This window comes from Prionailurus bengalensis, chromosome E4 (assembly GCF_016509475.1).
Source record: "Prionailurus bengalensis isolate Pbe53 chromosome E4, Fcat_Pben_1.1_paternal_pri, whole genome shotgun sequence".
Taxonomy (NCBI): domain Eukaryota; kingdom Metazoa; phylum Chordata; class Mammalia; order Carnivora; family Felidae; genus Prionailurus; species Prionailurus bengalensis.
In genome coordinates, this window is record NC_057360.1 from 17,075,194 (window position 1) to 17,091,205 (window position 16,012).

The 16,012-nt window shown below is 45.5% G+C and overlaps 1 protein-coding gene across 1 annotated transcript in view; it reads right to left on the reverse strand.

The window, feature by feature from the left end:
• The window catches only part of TNR (tenascin R), a 410,686-nt gene that overhangs the window by 32,708 nt on the left and 361,966 nt on the right, over window positions 1-16,012 (reverse strand). The window contains exons 10-15 of the mRNA XM_043569008.1: window positions 9,779-9,868; window positions 8,412-8,675; window positions 7,511-7,780; window positions 6,250-6,369; window positions 5,173-5,319; window positions 2,309-2,428 (exon numbers count right to left, since the gene is read on the reverse strand). Of these exons, the coding sequence (XP_043424943.1) occupies window positions 2,309-2,428; window positions 5,173-5,319; window positions 6,250-6,369; window positions 7,511-7,780; window positions 8,412-8,675; window positions 9,779-9,868 (1,011 nt within the window). The remainder of the gene's footprint in view (window positions 1-2,308; window positions 2,429-5,172; window positions 5,320-6,249; window positions 6,370-7,510; window positions 7,781-8,411; window positions 8,676-9,778; window positions 9,869-16,012) is intronic.

Below are 16,012 nucleotides of genomic sequence, written 5' to 3' on the forward strand. Positions count from 1 at the left end.
TGTCTTTAGAATACTCCCAGATCACTCAGCATTTAAGAAAGTTTACAAAGCAATTCTCCAAACTAGGTGGGGGTTTCAAGTTCCTTGTGGTCTAAAGGTGTAGAAGGCATGCAAACAAGTTAGAATCCACACCAGCTCTTTGGAAGAACATACATAATGACTCTACCTTTTTAGTTTCCTCATTTGCAACATGCTGCCAGTGGTCGTTCTTCCAGCCACCTCATGGTCACTGTTCCAGCCACCTCAAACCATGGCAGTTCTCCGAAGTCCTCATGTTCTCTCATATCTCTACAAATGCACTCAGGCTGCTCTCTTTTCTCGGAATTCCTTTTCCTATACAATCCTTCTCTAACTTTACCTGAGATCAGCTTGTTTTTTTCCCCTTCAACACCCTCACTCCCAATCAGTGATCCATCTGTTTTGTGATTGCCTGTGTCATGACAGTGCTCACATTGGGTTGTACCCAGGTATTGGTTTCATCCTCACCAGAGTGCGAAGAGAACTCATGCTCTGTCTCTGAATCCTTGCAGCCTTGGTGAGTGCGTGGCTCGTGGGAGGACATCAAAAGTATTTGTTGCACGAACGGAGGTTAATTGGTATGAGGGAAGCATGTACTTTGTTTTTTTTTTTTTTTTAAACGTCTGTTTATTTTTGAGAGAGAGAGAGACAGACTGTGAGCAGGGAGGGGCAGAGAGAGGGGGACACAGAATCTGAAACAGGCTCCAGGCTCCGAGCTGTCAGCAGAGCTGAACCGCGAGATTATGACCTGAGCCGAAGTTGGACACTTATCAGACTGAGCCACCCAGGCGCCCCTGGAATCATGTACTTTGTATCTGTGAGCGGGTGGGTCTATCTACCTTGGGGGAATATTGGAAGCTTTGGCAGAGGAGATAGTGTTGAAACTGACTTAAAGAATGTGTGTGTCTAAGCAGACAAGTAGGGAGGGAATTTCTTGGTAGAGGAAATGACACATGCAAATGCATGGCGGTTTGGGAAGGCATGGTGAGAGTTAAGAAACGCAGGCCCATGGCATGCAGGGAGGGGTGGCAGGAGTTGACACAGATCGCACATGCACATAGCGGGGTTCTGGTGGAGTTATAGTCATGATATTCGTTCCTTGAGGAGGGTCATCCAATCAGCTACAGTTCTAACTCCAAACATGATCCATCATGTATTTTTCCATCTAAGTGATAAGTGGGTTTTTCTTTCTTTTTTTCCTTAAATTAATGTATATTTTTAATGTAATTATTTTTTAAACATTTAACTGAGTTCTTTTTTTTTTCACTCTTAACCATATTATATTATATTTTATTTTTTTTCAATGTATGAAATTTATTGTCAAATTGATAAGTGGGTTTTTCTAATACCTTACTGAAATCCAAGTGTGTTAGCAGATTGACCAGTTAAAAAAAAAGGGGGGGGACCTAAAGTGGTTCTGGTAAAACTTTTAGTGAACCTGTACTTGTATGCTATATCCACTAATTCTTTTCCCAATTTATTTAATAGTCTGTTTTGGTTTTTATTTTCCCAAGCTTTGACCATCTGTTTACTTTGCAGCTTACAAAAACTGGCTTCCTCTGTCATTTTTGAAAATCAAGACATCTGCTTATCTTTTGTCTTCTGGTATCTTTGTTCTCTGGACTCCCGGGTATAACCCACAAGAATTCTGTGATCACATGTATAATTTGGCCAGGCAAGTAATTTTCCTAGGCCTAGACACTTGAATCACTCAACACTATTTTGCTTTGGGCTTCTCTATTCAACTTCAAATAATGTAAGGTGAACAAGCATGGTAAGAAGACATTGAAACTCAAGATTTCATGCTGGATCAACCTTTTGGGTTGGATATGGGTAGACAAGACTAAAGCAACAGGAGTTTGCTAGGCCTGGATCCTTTGTCACCTGTTTCCACATATTATCTGCTCCGTGCGTGGTGCTTTAGTGGTTTTCTCGCTCTGTAAATATCTAGAAAAGTCTGCGTTCCAGCCCATAGCATTTGGGGCCATGTCTTAGCTCAGTTCTGAGTTTTGTCTTCCAAGTGCTATTGCTCTGTTTTTTGTATTTGCCTTTGTTTATGTGCCCTCCTTGTACATTTCAGATTCGGCCCTTCTGCATTCCCAGAGTTGGTACTGTTTGCAGAGTTTGGGGACATCTTGAGAGCTTGAGAGTAAAAGTAAAGCAGGAAAACTTCTAATATGTTCCTCAGCTTGATAAAATGTCCTTTAAAAAACAAAAACTGTCATACTAGCCTTCAGCCCCAGTCCCCACCCTTCCCACCTGCCTGATACACAGGCCTGTAGACATTCACCTGCAAAGTGTGTGAGAACAATGACATAGTTCTCCACTTCACCCACTGGTGCCTTCCACTGCAGTAGGGCTTCTGTTGGAGTGATGTTGGTGGCGATCAGATCCACAGGGTTGTCCATGGCTGAAATGGAACCGGAGAATATCAGGTGAACGTAGGAGGCACTGCAGCGAACTATCTCCTGCAGCTTCACCCATCGTGCACGTCTGCAGCTGTGCCATACAAAATGATGAAGTGAGTGGAGACCTCTTTCCTTTCTCCCCTTCTGATCTCATTCTCTTCTCCCCTTCGTCCTTCCTCCCAAGTACCCAGTTTTGCCCTGATTGGTCTCAGGTCTTCCTTTTAATGTATTCATTAACTTCTTACATACGGAGCACTGTCAGGTGCTATGGGGGATTCTGAGGTATGGCTGTTGTGCTTTAGACATTTAAACGTAGAGGGAGAAACTCAGAACATGTAGGAATTGTTATATTCCTTTAGTTAATGAGACAATTTGTTTCCCAGGCTATTTGCACTTTCACAGATACAAGGGGTATGCTTTGTGGAACGATCTCTGTTGATGAACTTTGGAAAGTATGGTGGGAGTTCCATGAGGTCAAGGAGTAGCGTCAGTGCCTGGAACTTACAAGGTACACGATAAATGCTCGTGGAATGACTGAATGGGACTCAGGTTGCCTCTAAAGCCACATATGATGATTGCTTTACCACAGACTTCCTCTGTATTGAGTTCTGGGTATCCTTTTTGTGGCATAGAGTCAAGGGGATTCTTCCAGGCTAAAGGCCAGTGGTGCCTGTTGGGGGGAACAGAGTTTGCTCATCATGGGACCGTGTGCCTATTCTTATTTGCCCATGTTCTATGCATATGTTTCTTACTATGCTTCCCTTCCATAAGGTTGGGATTTATTTTAGAAATGGGGTTAGTAGAATAGTTTAAGTATCAACTCAACCCAAGTATCATGTAATTTACTTCTGGGGACCAAGATGTGCTGTTGACCCCTAACTGCAGGTTTCTATAGCTTGCCCGTATTCCTCATTTGAAAGCAACAACTGTGAACTTTTGTTCAGTTTTAATATCTCAACTGCATCCATCATCTGTGTCTTCAGCAAGTTCTTCCAATGCAACCTTATGAGAAGAGACAAAGAGGAAAAGTCTTGGGAGACTACAGTTAGCTTGATCCCTCTGAGATTAAGTGTGAGATCCTAAAGGAGTATCATTTCTCCCAATTGCAAAATCATAGACCTTACATTAAAACAACAAGATAAGATATTTTTGTGGGTCATCTGGTTGTCGGGAGTTCCCAATAGCTCTGCTTGAACCTAAAGGAGGGTGGTTTGGGTTGGTGCACTACTGAATATCTGCTTTACAGATACTTGCTGCTTATAACCACAAACCCAAGATGAGGTGTTTTGACCCAAGTTGCTGCTTTCTTTTACCCTAGGGGGTAGGAGGCTCTTGAAATTCATTTTCTTGTTCTCAAAGAGAAAGAGCCTAATTTCTTTACTATGAATTTCTAAGACTTTCAGGAAGGTGAGAGGGGGGCTTCTTTTGACTCATTGGGCATCACTTTGGGTCAATATTTCTTGATGCTTTAATGGTCACAGATAATTTGATGGAAAGGAAATATTGGACCAAAAATATTGCTGGGTTATCTGTAGTCACAGGCCTGTGAGGAGACTAGGGAAGATGAGAATACCCTGTGGTGTCTTTTAGAAGAATAATTTCTTGAGGTTCTGAACATTCTGAAGGAACATTTTTAGGCCATTACTTTACAGATGTTTCTGGGCCTGTGAGAGTATCTACAAAAGCAGTGAGGAATTCCAAGTTACCTTTCCCTCGTTCAGGAAATGCCATTCTCTGAGGAAATTAAGCAGCCTCAGGAAAGCCGGCTGTTCTAACGAGGCAGGTTGGATGTTTTCCCATGCGCTGTGGGAATAATAGCTTCACTGGAAGGTTAGATCTGGGGTCTGGGGACAGAAAACTTTGTCCCCTATGGTGACTTCTACAGCAAATCTTTCCTAGTTCAGCATGGTGGGCTGACTGAGAAGGAGAAGCAGTGGAGCTGTTGCGGGAGCCCTGTTCTCAGGTGCATCCAAAGGGCTCACTTTCTAAAGGAAGGCCACCACCTTTTGAGCATAAAGCAATAGCAAATGCAGCCACTTGGTGGCTTCTGGCCACAGAGGATGAAGAGTTTCAGGACCCTATGGGTTATTACTGATATAATCAACTTTTCCTTCTCTGAGGTAAAATTTACTTGACTGAGTCTTTTAAAAAATTAAATGTGAGGGACGCCTGGGGGAGCTCAGTCAGTTGGGCGTCTGACTTTGGCTCAGGTCTGATCTCACCGTTCATGAATTTGAGCCCCGCATTGGGCTCTGTGCTGACAGCTCAGAGCCTGGAGCCTGCTTCAGATTCTGTGTGTGTCTCTCTCTCTGACCCTCCCCCCTCCTTTCACTCTCTCTCTCTCTCTCTCTCTCTCTCTCTCTCTCTCTCTCCCTCCCTCTCAAAAATAAGTAAACATTAAAAAAAATTTCTTTTAATTAGATGTGATGATTCAGATGTCTGTTCTGGAATTCACTTTCATCATGTGTCTTTAAAAGGTCACTTTCCTTACTGGAAATTCCATGAAAATTTCTGACCCAAATCAATAAGGTCTAAACTTCCAGTATTAGGAATATCAGTGGGGAGAGAAATTGCAAATTGCTTTGCATAACACAGTGAGTCAGAGGGACACCCAAGAATGGAGCCTCTGAGCCCAGGACCAGTGCCCTCTGTATTAGCCAGAACAACTCTACTGTTTGCCTCTTCTGTCTGTTGTGGGTCCTCAGCCAGCATCCTGACTTGGCTCATGACAGGGAGACATGCCTACCTGTGTGAATGAGGGTGCAGACGCGCTCACTCTCCTCTCTGCCCCGCACACTGTTGAGACTTATTTCATATTCAGTGGCTGGATACAACTTGGTGATGGTGAATTCTGTCACCGTGTTGGGCACCACTGAGCTGTCCAGCCGTCCCACTAAGGAAGAGCAGAAGCCACTGTTAAAGTTCAGCAGATGCTTCAACACAGCTCATGGTATAGTCTATCTACATAGAAGCTTCTGGCAGCACTTTGTCATGAAGCACAGATGGGTGCAAAGCTCAGCGCTTGGTGGGGAAAGAAGAGAAGTGGTTCATGGACTGGGAATATTGGAGCTTGAGGAGAGCTTGTATGCTGGTCCCACCTCCTCATTTTATAGGTTCCTTGGAACAACAACAACAACAACAACAACAACAAAGTGGTTTATTTAGTTTTCTAACAAGCTTGTCTTCTTAAGGCAGTCTAACAGGCATGGACTGTGAAGAGGGGTCTATGCAGCCCGGAGACAGGGTAGTCTGGAAAACCCTCCCACTGCCTCCTTGCAAGTGGGCATGCCCTCTACTTTGTTAACAATGTGGCATGCACAGCAGGAACTGGCAGGGTGAAGGTCTGCGCCAACTTTTTCTGACTCCTGACTTGGCTGGAGTGGTAGAAATAGGACCACCATCACTGTGGCTCCCTCTAAGGCTCCATCTGGCTCAGCCGAGTCTTTAGGAATCCCCCCAGGCTTCTAGTCTTGGACTAGTCTCTCGGGAAAGTGCACATGACCCTGGATCTTGGCAGATTTTTTGGGGGGGTTGTTTCTCACTAGACTGCCTAGATAATGGTGACCAGTTACCATGATTTGCTCTGCTGGTTGAGGGCCTGGTTTCTGGGTGAATATAGTCCAGCCGTGTGTGAGAGGAGTTGGTGAGTTCAGGGTTTCTTGCCTGCTCCTCCTTAACCCACTCTCATTGTGAAGGAGCGTGCTACAGAGAGGGGGAGAATGCAGGCAGGGGTGATATCCTCTGGGATATGTATTTCTCCCAGAGCAGTTGTCACTCAGCACCAAATCCCATCCATTTGTGAGAAATCAAGTGACTTTATTACCTTGTGTTGGCCGATACGATACTCGGTAGTAATCAAATGATGCAACAGGAGGGCTCCAGGAGACCATAACTGAGTCCTTGGTCACATTGCTAACTGTGATGTCTTTGGGGGGATCAATTCCTACAAGGACCCGCGTGTTTGTGGGAAAAAGACAGAAAAGCACAGTGTGAGAAAGCAATTCTTATCCTTGGTTTCTTGTGGACCAAGAGCTAATAGTGTCGCAGGGACAGACAAGCCCTTTGTACTAGGGCATCCTTAAAGCCATGATTAGGCCCAAGTTTCAAATTAAAAGTCATAGGTATGGCTAAAGCCATGTTCATGGAGAATATTTTAACAACATTAGGTCGAACTGGCAAGCTCTGTGCTGTGCAGCAACTGTTAGCTGTGTCAAGGCCAACTGGAACTTTCCTTTAAGTTCATATGTTTTCTTTTGAACTGGGAGTAACATAGTCATTTTCCCTAGAGCAGCTTCTCTTAGACAAACCCAACTCTGTTTCTCTTAGTTTTTAGCAGCCACCTATGGTTCAGTTTGGAAAAACTGCCTATTGACTGTAGAGGGATTTCAGAGCACGAGTCCAGAACAAATCCACTTTCCGAAACTGTATTTCATTTGTACTGGGTACCTCATTTTTTTGACTACTGGAGGACTGCAGGGTCGAAACCAGCTGAGTGCTTAATGTACTTGTCTAGTTAGTGGGTTCTTGTCATTATATAGGAAACCACCCAAATACACATGTCCTCAGCCACATGCATACCCATATCTGGGATTACATTTGAGAATGATGAGATGAATTTGACCCAATAGTCTCACAGTGCCTGTGTTTTCCACACCACATGCAAACCAACCCCACTCTCTGAGTACCAGGTTCCTACATGGCCGCATGCTAGTGCTCGTCCCACATAATTTTGAGGAAGCATCATTTGTACGAGTGACCTTACTGAGCAGTCAAGAGATGGAGTTTCCTTTTGAAGGTTAACTCTCTTCAGGCTGGTAGTGTGAGAACCTCTGGACCAATGCATTCAAGCCCTGGCCTCTTCAAGACATTGACTCTGTCCTACCTTCCCAATGGAAGCTTCCCATCTTATACATTTTATGCAGCCCTGGAAGAGGTGGCTCTTTCAGAACAGCTCACAGACCCTCTCTAGCCAAGTGAGGCAGGCCCCTACTTCTTGGGTGTTTCTCTTTGTAACTTTCATTGACTTGTTAAAGACCTCTGTAGGAACCCCCTTCACCACCTGCTGTTGAGCCCTCCCACCTCACCTGTGGTGATGGAGCCCACAATGGGTTCAGAGGTCACTGTGCCATGGACTGCCACCAGGTTCACGATGTACTCGGTGGCTGGCTGCAGACCCATCAGGACAGTGTGCCTCTTGGTAGCTTCCAGGGAGATCTCTGTCATCTCTTCCTCTTCATCCCGAGGGCTGTAGTTCAGAATGAGTCTGTCTGCTGGAGGGGATGGGTCACTCCAGGTTATGTTTACGCTGGAGGAGGTCACGTGAGAAAAGTGCAAATGGGAGATGGGGCGGAAGCCTGCAAAGCAGAGAAGATGATGGTTCTGAAACACACACGAGGTGGTGGGACCACTGGGCTAGGAGAGCCCTCTGACTGAAGGGATCTGCTTTCCTTATCAGTTAGGAGGGATCTGCTTTCCTTATCAATTACGACTGTACCTTCACCTGCTGACTCAGAGCTTACAGCCCCTCACTCTCTAGTCCTGTCCATCTCCTTTCTCCAAGCCTTATATTGAAAAATGAATGCCCTCAGCAGGGTAACACCTCATAATACTTCTTCCTAATACTCACGCAGGATTTAAAATCTTTGTCCTGGGAGAAATTTAACATGATCCCATGGATCCTCTGAATGCCCACTGATTTAGTGCAGATGGGGAAAGATGAACAGAATCAATCCCTATGTCCAGGTTTTAGAAAACCAGATACAAATTTTCAGGTACGTAGGTAGCCTTTCTCCTCTCTCCCCTTTACTTCCAACCATTCCGTCTCGATGTATTTGTTAATTTATCCTCGATCTCTTCTTTCTCTACCCACATTCCTCCTTCTCTAAACAAAATGGGGGCGTTGGAAGAGTAGGCTACTTAGATGACTTTCTCATACTAAGATCCATTGATCCCTGAGCCCAGCTAGGATGTCTGCTACCCTGGTACCTGTGAAGGCATCCACGGTGGATTCGAAGCTTTGCTGCCGACCCCTCTCAGCAGTGATTGAAATGATGTACTCTGCCCCAGGCTCTAGATCTGTCAGTGTGTATGAGGTTCTGTCCTTGGGCACAGTGACTTCTGAGGCAATCCCGGAGGACGGGGTAAAGGTAATTCGGTAGTGGTCAATGGGGCCGTTGGCCTTGGTCCAGATGAGGGAGATGGAGGTTTCCGAGGAGGCTGTCACCATGAGGTCTCGGGGACTATCGAGTTCTGTGAATCAACATAAGTGGCCTATTTCACACAAGTTCCATACAAGGGCCAGTGTTTATTGGAATTGGACCTCCCTGTGGATTTCTAACCTATAAACAGGCCTGCTGACCATGAGGATTAGCTTGTCATTGCTGACAATTCTGTCACATTTTGTTAAGTACCTTCCCTTTGAAAGATGGCCAAGGGTTTGGTATATAGATGGACAATCTGCATAAAGGTATTAATAGCTCCAACACCATAGGAATACATCCACCTCTGGGACATACCTCTGGGACAAAGCTGGCTTTCCATTATCAAGCTTTCCATATTCATTTTCTTCCAGCTTTTCTCAGCAATCCAACCAGGGTAAAATAGGAGCCACCATCAAGTAGGGATATGACATTCCTGGCAATAGTAGCTACCCCTGTTCCTGAGGCCATTGTGACTGATCTGGCCATGGGTGTACAGGTAATTAGGTTTGATAACTCCTGGGGACCTGTGTCCTTGTGGTTCTCTTAGAGAGGTTGTCTATGTTGGAATGAGCCTTGGAGCAGGGATTGGCTCAAAATCCCCACCCCATGCCAGCTGCCTGTACCTAAAGTTCCAGAGTGATTTTGAAATTTACCCAGAATTTGGAAGCAAATATGTCAGATGCTGAGTGGCAAGGGTCTCAAGTGGAATTTTCCATTGCCCTTAGATTTAACGGGTTGTTTCCAAGTCTAAACCTTTATCCCTATGACCTTTCTGAGGGCTTCTGTCATCCATGGTGAGGGACATCACATTCTGCCTGCTCTGAGGTATTATATTAGAAAGACTTGCTATGACACCAACTGATTTCGAATTTTCCACCTCTGGGGGCAGCCCACCAGACCATGGGAGACCATGCACAGATCTGTGGGGAAGTGAGTGAGACCATCCTGCATATTGATAGCAGAGGTTAGGCACAGAGATCAACGATCTGCAGGTAGATGTTGTTCCTAGGCTGATAACTGTCATCCAGGGACCTGTTCATCAGGGGGCATTGCCTTCTGACCGGCCCTTGCCAGGACAAGCAAGCCACAAGCCTCCGTGGCTTCTCAGGCTTGCACAGCATCCTGGTCTGCTTCTGTAGCAGTCCTACTCACCAGTCCTGGCATTCATGGTGGCTGGTACACTTTGCTGTGAATTCATGACAGCGGATATTCCAACTCCATACTCCGTGCCAGGCACCAAATCTGTCGGTAGATGCAGAAACAAACATTATTCTGTGTGTGTGTCAGTGGTGGGGAAGGCAGAGAGGAGGGAAGCAAAATAAGCTTAGATTCCTGTACAGATCTTATGTTTAGTCCTTCCTGAATCTCCTCCTAATTTTACGTAGTAGGAAATCCCAATTTCAACATTTAGGAAATCCATACCAAGTCAACAGGATGAAGTGCTCCATGCAGCTTCCTTCTTACTGCTGGTCTCGTCGGGAAGGCAGCAAGGCTGCCCTTGTTAGTGACCTTGAGAAATGTGCTCTCCTTTGGAAGGTCTTCCAAAGGTCCTCAGAGTCTCAAGTTGGTTACGGCTGGTGAAAGGAGTTGTATAAGTTGTGAATTGGAGGAGGGATTGTATGGATATGGGCCTTTAAAGCATTTCTTTTTTTTTTTTTTAATTTTTTTTAATGTTCATTTATTTTTGAGAAAGAGACAGAGCATGGGGGTGGGGGGAGGGGCAGAGAGAGAGAGGGAGACATAGAATCTGAAGCAGGCTCCAAGCTCTGAGCTGTCAGCACAGAACCCAACTCAGGGCTCGAGCCCAACGCAGGGCTCGAACCCACAAACCGTGAGATCATGACCTGAGCCAAAGTTGGATGTTTAATCGACTGAGCCACCCAGGTGCCCCTAAAGCATTTCTCAAATGCTGTGAGCATCAATCTGCACCTTTTATAGATAGGGATTGAAACCATATGGGGACTCCGGGATCCCTTCTAGGGAGCAACACTGGATGAATAGGCTACCAGGCCTTTAACATAGGGGCAGGCAGAAGCCTTGCTGCTGTGGGCTCCCTACCAAGGTTGTTAATTCAGATGCCAGGGTATTTAAAGTTATGGATTCAATCTTAGATTTGACTTCCAGGGGACTCTGGGAAGATGGAAAAAACACAAAAACTGTCCAACTAAAGGATATAAACTTTTCTGGGGAAATCCTTTGGGGGATTAATACAAAGAATCACCGGGCGCCTCCCAGGATACCTGCAATTATCTGGGGTGTCTCCCTACTGTCTCCCATATTCATTTTCAGACTAACTGGCTTGACCGGTGTATTAATATCCTATTGCCGCTGTAATATATTACCACAATATCGTGGCTCAAACCAACACAAGTCTGTTATTTTATAGTTCAGCATCAGCAGGTCTGAAGTCTAAATGTTTCAGCAGGGTTGCAGCCTCTGGAGGCTCTGGGGGAGAAATCGTTTTTTTGCCTTTCCCACCTTCTAGAGGCTTCCTGCCTCCCTTGGCTTGTGGCTCCTTAATCCATCTTCAAAGCCAACAGCATAGCATTTTCATATCTGTTTTTCTTTCTGACCTCTGTGTCCCTTGCCCCATCTTCTACTCTGATTCTGATCTCCCTGTATCTCTCTTATAAGAACCCTTGTTCTTATATTGGCCCCACCGAGATAACCTAATCACACCTACAATTTCCTTTTTGTCATGTAGGTTGACAGAGTCACATGCTCCTGGGATTAGAATGTAGACATCTTTAGGGACCATTATTCTAGCATCAAACTAGCACAAACTCACCCTCATTTACTAGAAGTGGGATTGTAGAAAAATACAAAAACATCAAATTATCACCTGTTCATAGATGGCCGTCACCTCGCTGTGTTTCCATTCAGTGGAAGGAACAAGAGAACAAGAGAACTCTCTGGGGTCTCTTTTACAAGGGCACCAGTCCCATTCATGAGGGCTACTTGCTCATGACCTAATCACCTCCCAAAGTCCCTATCTGCTAATATCACACTGGGAATGAGGTTTCCAACACATGACTTTTGGGGGGACGTAAAACATTCAGTCTGTAACACGTGGCATTCTCCCTGTGTGTCTGTGTCTTCTCCCCTTCTTATGAAGGCACTTTGCACATTGGATTTAGGGCCCACCCTAATCTGTTATGACCTCATTTTAATTTGGTTCCCTCTGTAAAGACCCTATTTCCAAATAAGGTCGTATTCACAGGTTCCAGTTAGACATGAACTGGGGGTGGGGGGTGGGGAGGGGGGACACCATTCAAACCAGTACACCATCAAGTTATGAAAAGAAACTAAGGCAAAGAGTAAGGGTATGGCCAGCTGGAGAGGACACTCAGACTTCTGGCCTCAGGGATTCGGGACTTTTAGGAGAACTGGAATGTCCCACCCCTCCCCCAATGTCGTCCCTTCCCCTGAGCAGCTGTGACTTCCCCGGGCTTCCTGAGGTAATAGGAATGACTTTGACAGGAAATGCATTGAGCAACCTTTCCTTAACAAATGGTTTGGTTTAATGAAGGAGAACGCTGCATGGTAGCCAGAGGGCTGTGCATCCCCTCGTCAGTAGAGCTTTAGTCCAGCCCAAAGCAATAAATGTCCCCATGCTTGAGTGAGACAGTACCTGCCAGGCCTTACCAACCAGGCTCCCTTGAAGGAGTGTATGAGAGCCAGCCCTCTTTTCCCTTTCTCAGACCAGCTCCAGCCCACTTCCTAACCCTTCATTCTTTCTTCCTCTGAAGTGTCGACACCAGTGGAGGTAAAGTTTGAAGAGTGACAGACTTTGAGGTCTGCCAAACTTATGTTACCATTCATTCTCTGCCACTTTCTATCTGCGTCACTTTGATACTTAGTATCTTTGAGCTTCAGTTTCTGTAGAATGGGAAACCCGGTGGTATTCGTCTGGAACGGTGGCTGTGAGGATTAAGTGCAGGATGGTGCCTGGCCCATGGCAATAGTAGCTGGTTTTATTATTACCTCACTCGGAGAACTATTCCAGGACCTTGAGTCCTTTTTTGTGTGTCCCAGGTAGGTAAAGGCTAGTCCTGGGCACACCTGTTGTCAGTTTGCTGGGGCTTAGCCTGTTCGCTCTGATGAAACAAGCGATTCTGGAAGTCCAGCTGTCAGCGAGGAGCTGGCCCCTGGCTGGGAGGAGTACCTGCCGCTAGATTGAGTGGGTGATTGCGACGCCCCCGGAAACGTTGGAAGCACACATCTATCTCCGTCAATATGTTCGGCGAGTCCCAGGTACATCCTTGGTTGGAGAAATTAGGTTACCTTTGGAACATAAACTACTTTTCTTAGGCATCTGATTGAAACCTTCAATTGCCTATAATGAAGTAGAAATTCTCTGACGTAGATGAAGGGTGACAGATCGAGGGAGTAAGACAGAAATTATATGTTGCCGAACGGATCTAACATGTAACGTTTTCATCTGAGTTTCTTATTTATGAAGCTTAAATGAAATGTTCAATAATTTACAACGGAATCGTCTTTTCCCAGAAAAACTGCAGAGCAGAATTTAAAGTACTCTCGTCCCAGGCTTTCTGTCTAGGGGATGGGAAAGTGGGACTCGTTTATAGGTTCCTGCCTGCTGCTTTCTTTTGATTTTCTGCAGCTTTCTTCCTGTGCTACAAGTGAATTGTTGCTCTTTGCCAGCAGGTAAAATACAGTTCTGCTGGAAAAGAAAATGTGTATCCGAGGCGTATCCAGCACACTTATACATCAGGACTCTGCGGACTCCTAGGGATTTCTCACTTTTTAAAGACCCCATTGCTCTCTATCAATGCTCTCTTTATCTTTCCATCCACCTCCTGAAAATGGTGGCATTTGAATGGCTCTGTTCCCTTTTCTTCACAACAGCTCAGAAAATTCATCCCATGGGAAACCACCACTCTCCATGCCTTTGTTTGGCTTGGAGGTTGATGCTTTTCTCAACTCTTTCACTGCATACCCATTCTTCGCTGAACTCCCAAAGGCATGCAGTTCATTCACTCACCAAACATTATTGAGGGCCTCCTCTGTGCCAGGCACAGGGTTGGGTACTGGGGATATCAGAGTGAGCCGAATGGACATCACCCTTGCCCTCAGTGATATAAAAGAAATCCGTACTGAAGGAGGGAAGTATTTATTGAGCACCCACAATACACCAAGCTCTGAGTTTCATGCAGTGGAGAATCTAGAAGAACAATGAAAAAGAAAGGGAGGGAAGAAATGAGGCCTAAAAATTGAGGCAAGTTTTTTGAGGGTCTGATGGTCAAGAGTACTCCTACTAGCTATAGGTTCTTAGAGATTCGTACCTGTTACCTCACTTAATCCCCCTGCGGCTCTGCTGGGAAGGCATTACTGATGAGCAAAAAGAGGCTCCGAGAAGTCCATTCCTTGACTAAGGTCATAAAGCTAATACACAATAAAACTGGCTTTGGAACTCAAGTCCTTTGTTTTTTCCTGCCATGTCCTAGCAGGGTCCCTGTCCCTATGAGAGGAGGGTCCCTATCCTCCAGAGGAGTGGACTAGCTGATTGGAATTTCAGTAATTGGGCACTACACCATGGGCTTGCTAACTAAGGAAACCATTTCAGAGGGCGGACAGGATCAGCATGCCTGTAGTGACCAAGGGAAGCTTTCTAGAAGAGGGACTTGAGTTGAACCTTGAAAGCTAGCCAAGATTAGGAAAGGTCGAGGGAAGGGGATATGGAATTCTCTGGTGGGCAGGATGGGGCACGCGAGCAGGAAGAGATTAATTAGGGCTGAAGAGCGAGAGGAATGAGCACATTGTCCCCTGCAGCGCAAGGGCCGTGGGTTGGGTGATGAACGTAGAATGACTCACTTTCCTCTGTTTAGGAAACCTATTCTTCCAGCCTCCTGCTGCTAGGAGGGAAGTCATGGGGAGAAGCAGGCCCAAGAAGCTGAGATTGCTACCTCTTACCAGCAAAACCATGAATGACATCTGGGATCTGCAGGCTTGGTGGGGTTCAGGCAGATCCATAGAAATGGGGACCCTTTCCATCTCTAAATCCCTGGTCTCATCTCCTGAGTACTGTGAACCTCAAGTCTACCAAACTGGGTGAGGGATTTGGTTGGCCCTAGTGCATTCACAGGACACCTGCTCTCAAAGGGAGGGGCAGATTGAGGACCCTGTGCCCAAGAAGTTTGCAGACCATCTCTCAGTTTTTACAACAATGATGTTATTATGTTGTTACTGTTAGTTTTCATGTTGGTCTCCTCACTAGACCCTAAGGTCTTGAGTTAAGGGGTTTGACTTTTTTTTATATTTTAAAGTTTTTTAAATGTGTTTTTAATTTATTTTGAGAAAGGAAGAGAGAGAGAAAGAATGCACACATGTAAGCAAGGGAGGGGAATAGAGAGAGGGAGGGAGAGAGAGAGAGAGAGAGAGAGAGAGAGAGAGAGAGAGAGAATTCCAAGCAGACTCTGTGCTGTCACTGTAGAGCCCTACGTGGGGCTGGATCCAATGACGGTGAGATTATGATCTGAGCCGAAATCATGAGTCAAGTGCTTAACTGACTGACCCACCCAGGTGCCCCTTGATTTTTTATATTTTAATTCAGAATGTAGCATAGTGAAAGAAATACGTGATGCATGGAAGCAGCATAGCAAGGGTGACAGGAATGCTGGAAAGACTTATGAGGGCATATCTGAACTGGGTTTTGAAGGATCAGAGGTATCTGGGCCGAGAAAGGGCATTGCGGGCAGAACGAATAACACAGGCAATAGCCGATCTGGTAAAATAACTCACGAAAACCAGGGATCTAATGGAGGGCCCCTCTTAAGGAAGAGTTCCAACAGTGGAATTTGGGTACTAGAGATTTATAGATGGGAAATAATTGGAGAGAGACAGAGGATCTCCTGGGAGCCCCTGAAATCACACCAGATGGGCAACATCTACTTTTTACTATCATGGAGGTTTAAGCTCCCAGGCTCCCCATCCTTATCATCTTGGGTTACGGTGGATGCTTCTCCAGGGTTCCCTGAATGAATCAGGTTTTGGAGGACATCTACCAATTTTTTGAGTGTGGACGACATTCAAGCATCAAGAGAAGCAGTCAATCCCATGCTGACTTTAAGGGAAAGTATGACCCCACAAACCTATATTAAAAAATAATAATACTAAGGAATATTCTAGAATGCAGCTCTCTTGTTGCCAGTGAGATTAATGATAAACATGGCCCATCACCCCCTGTCCCGCAGGAACGTCATATCTCTGGGTCTTTACTGTAAATAGGCGCTCCCTGCTGAAGAAGCCAAAGCAGAAGACGACAAGTTCCCACCTGGCTTTCTCCTGGTTCCTTTGCCCCAGTCCTTTAACACAAATAAGGGCACAGATGCCCTTATGTGCCAGCTATGTGAGGAGGAAAGCTGT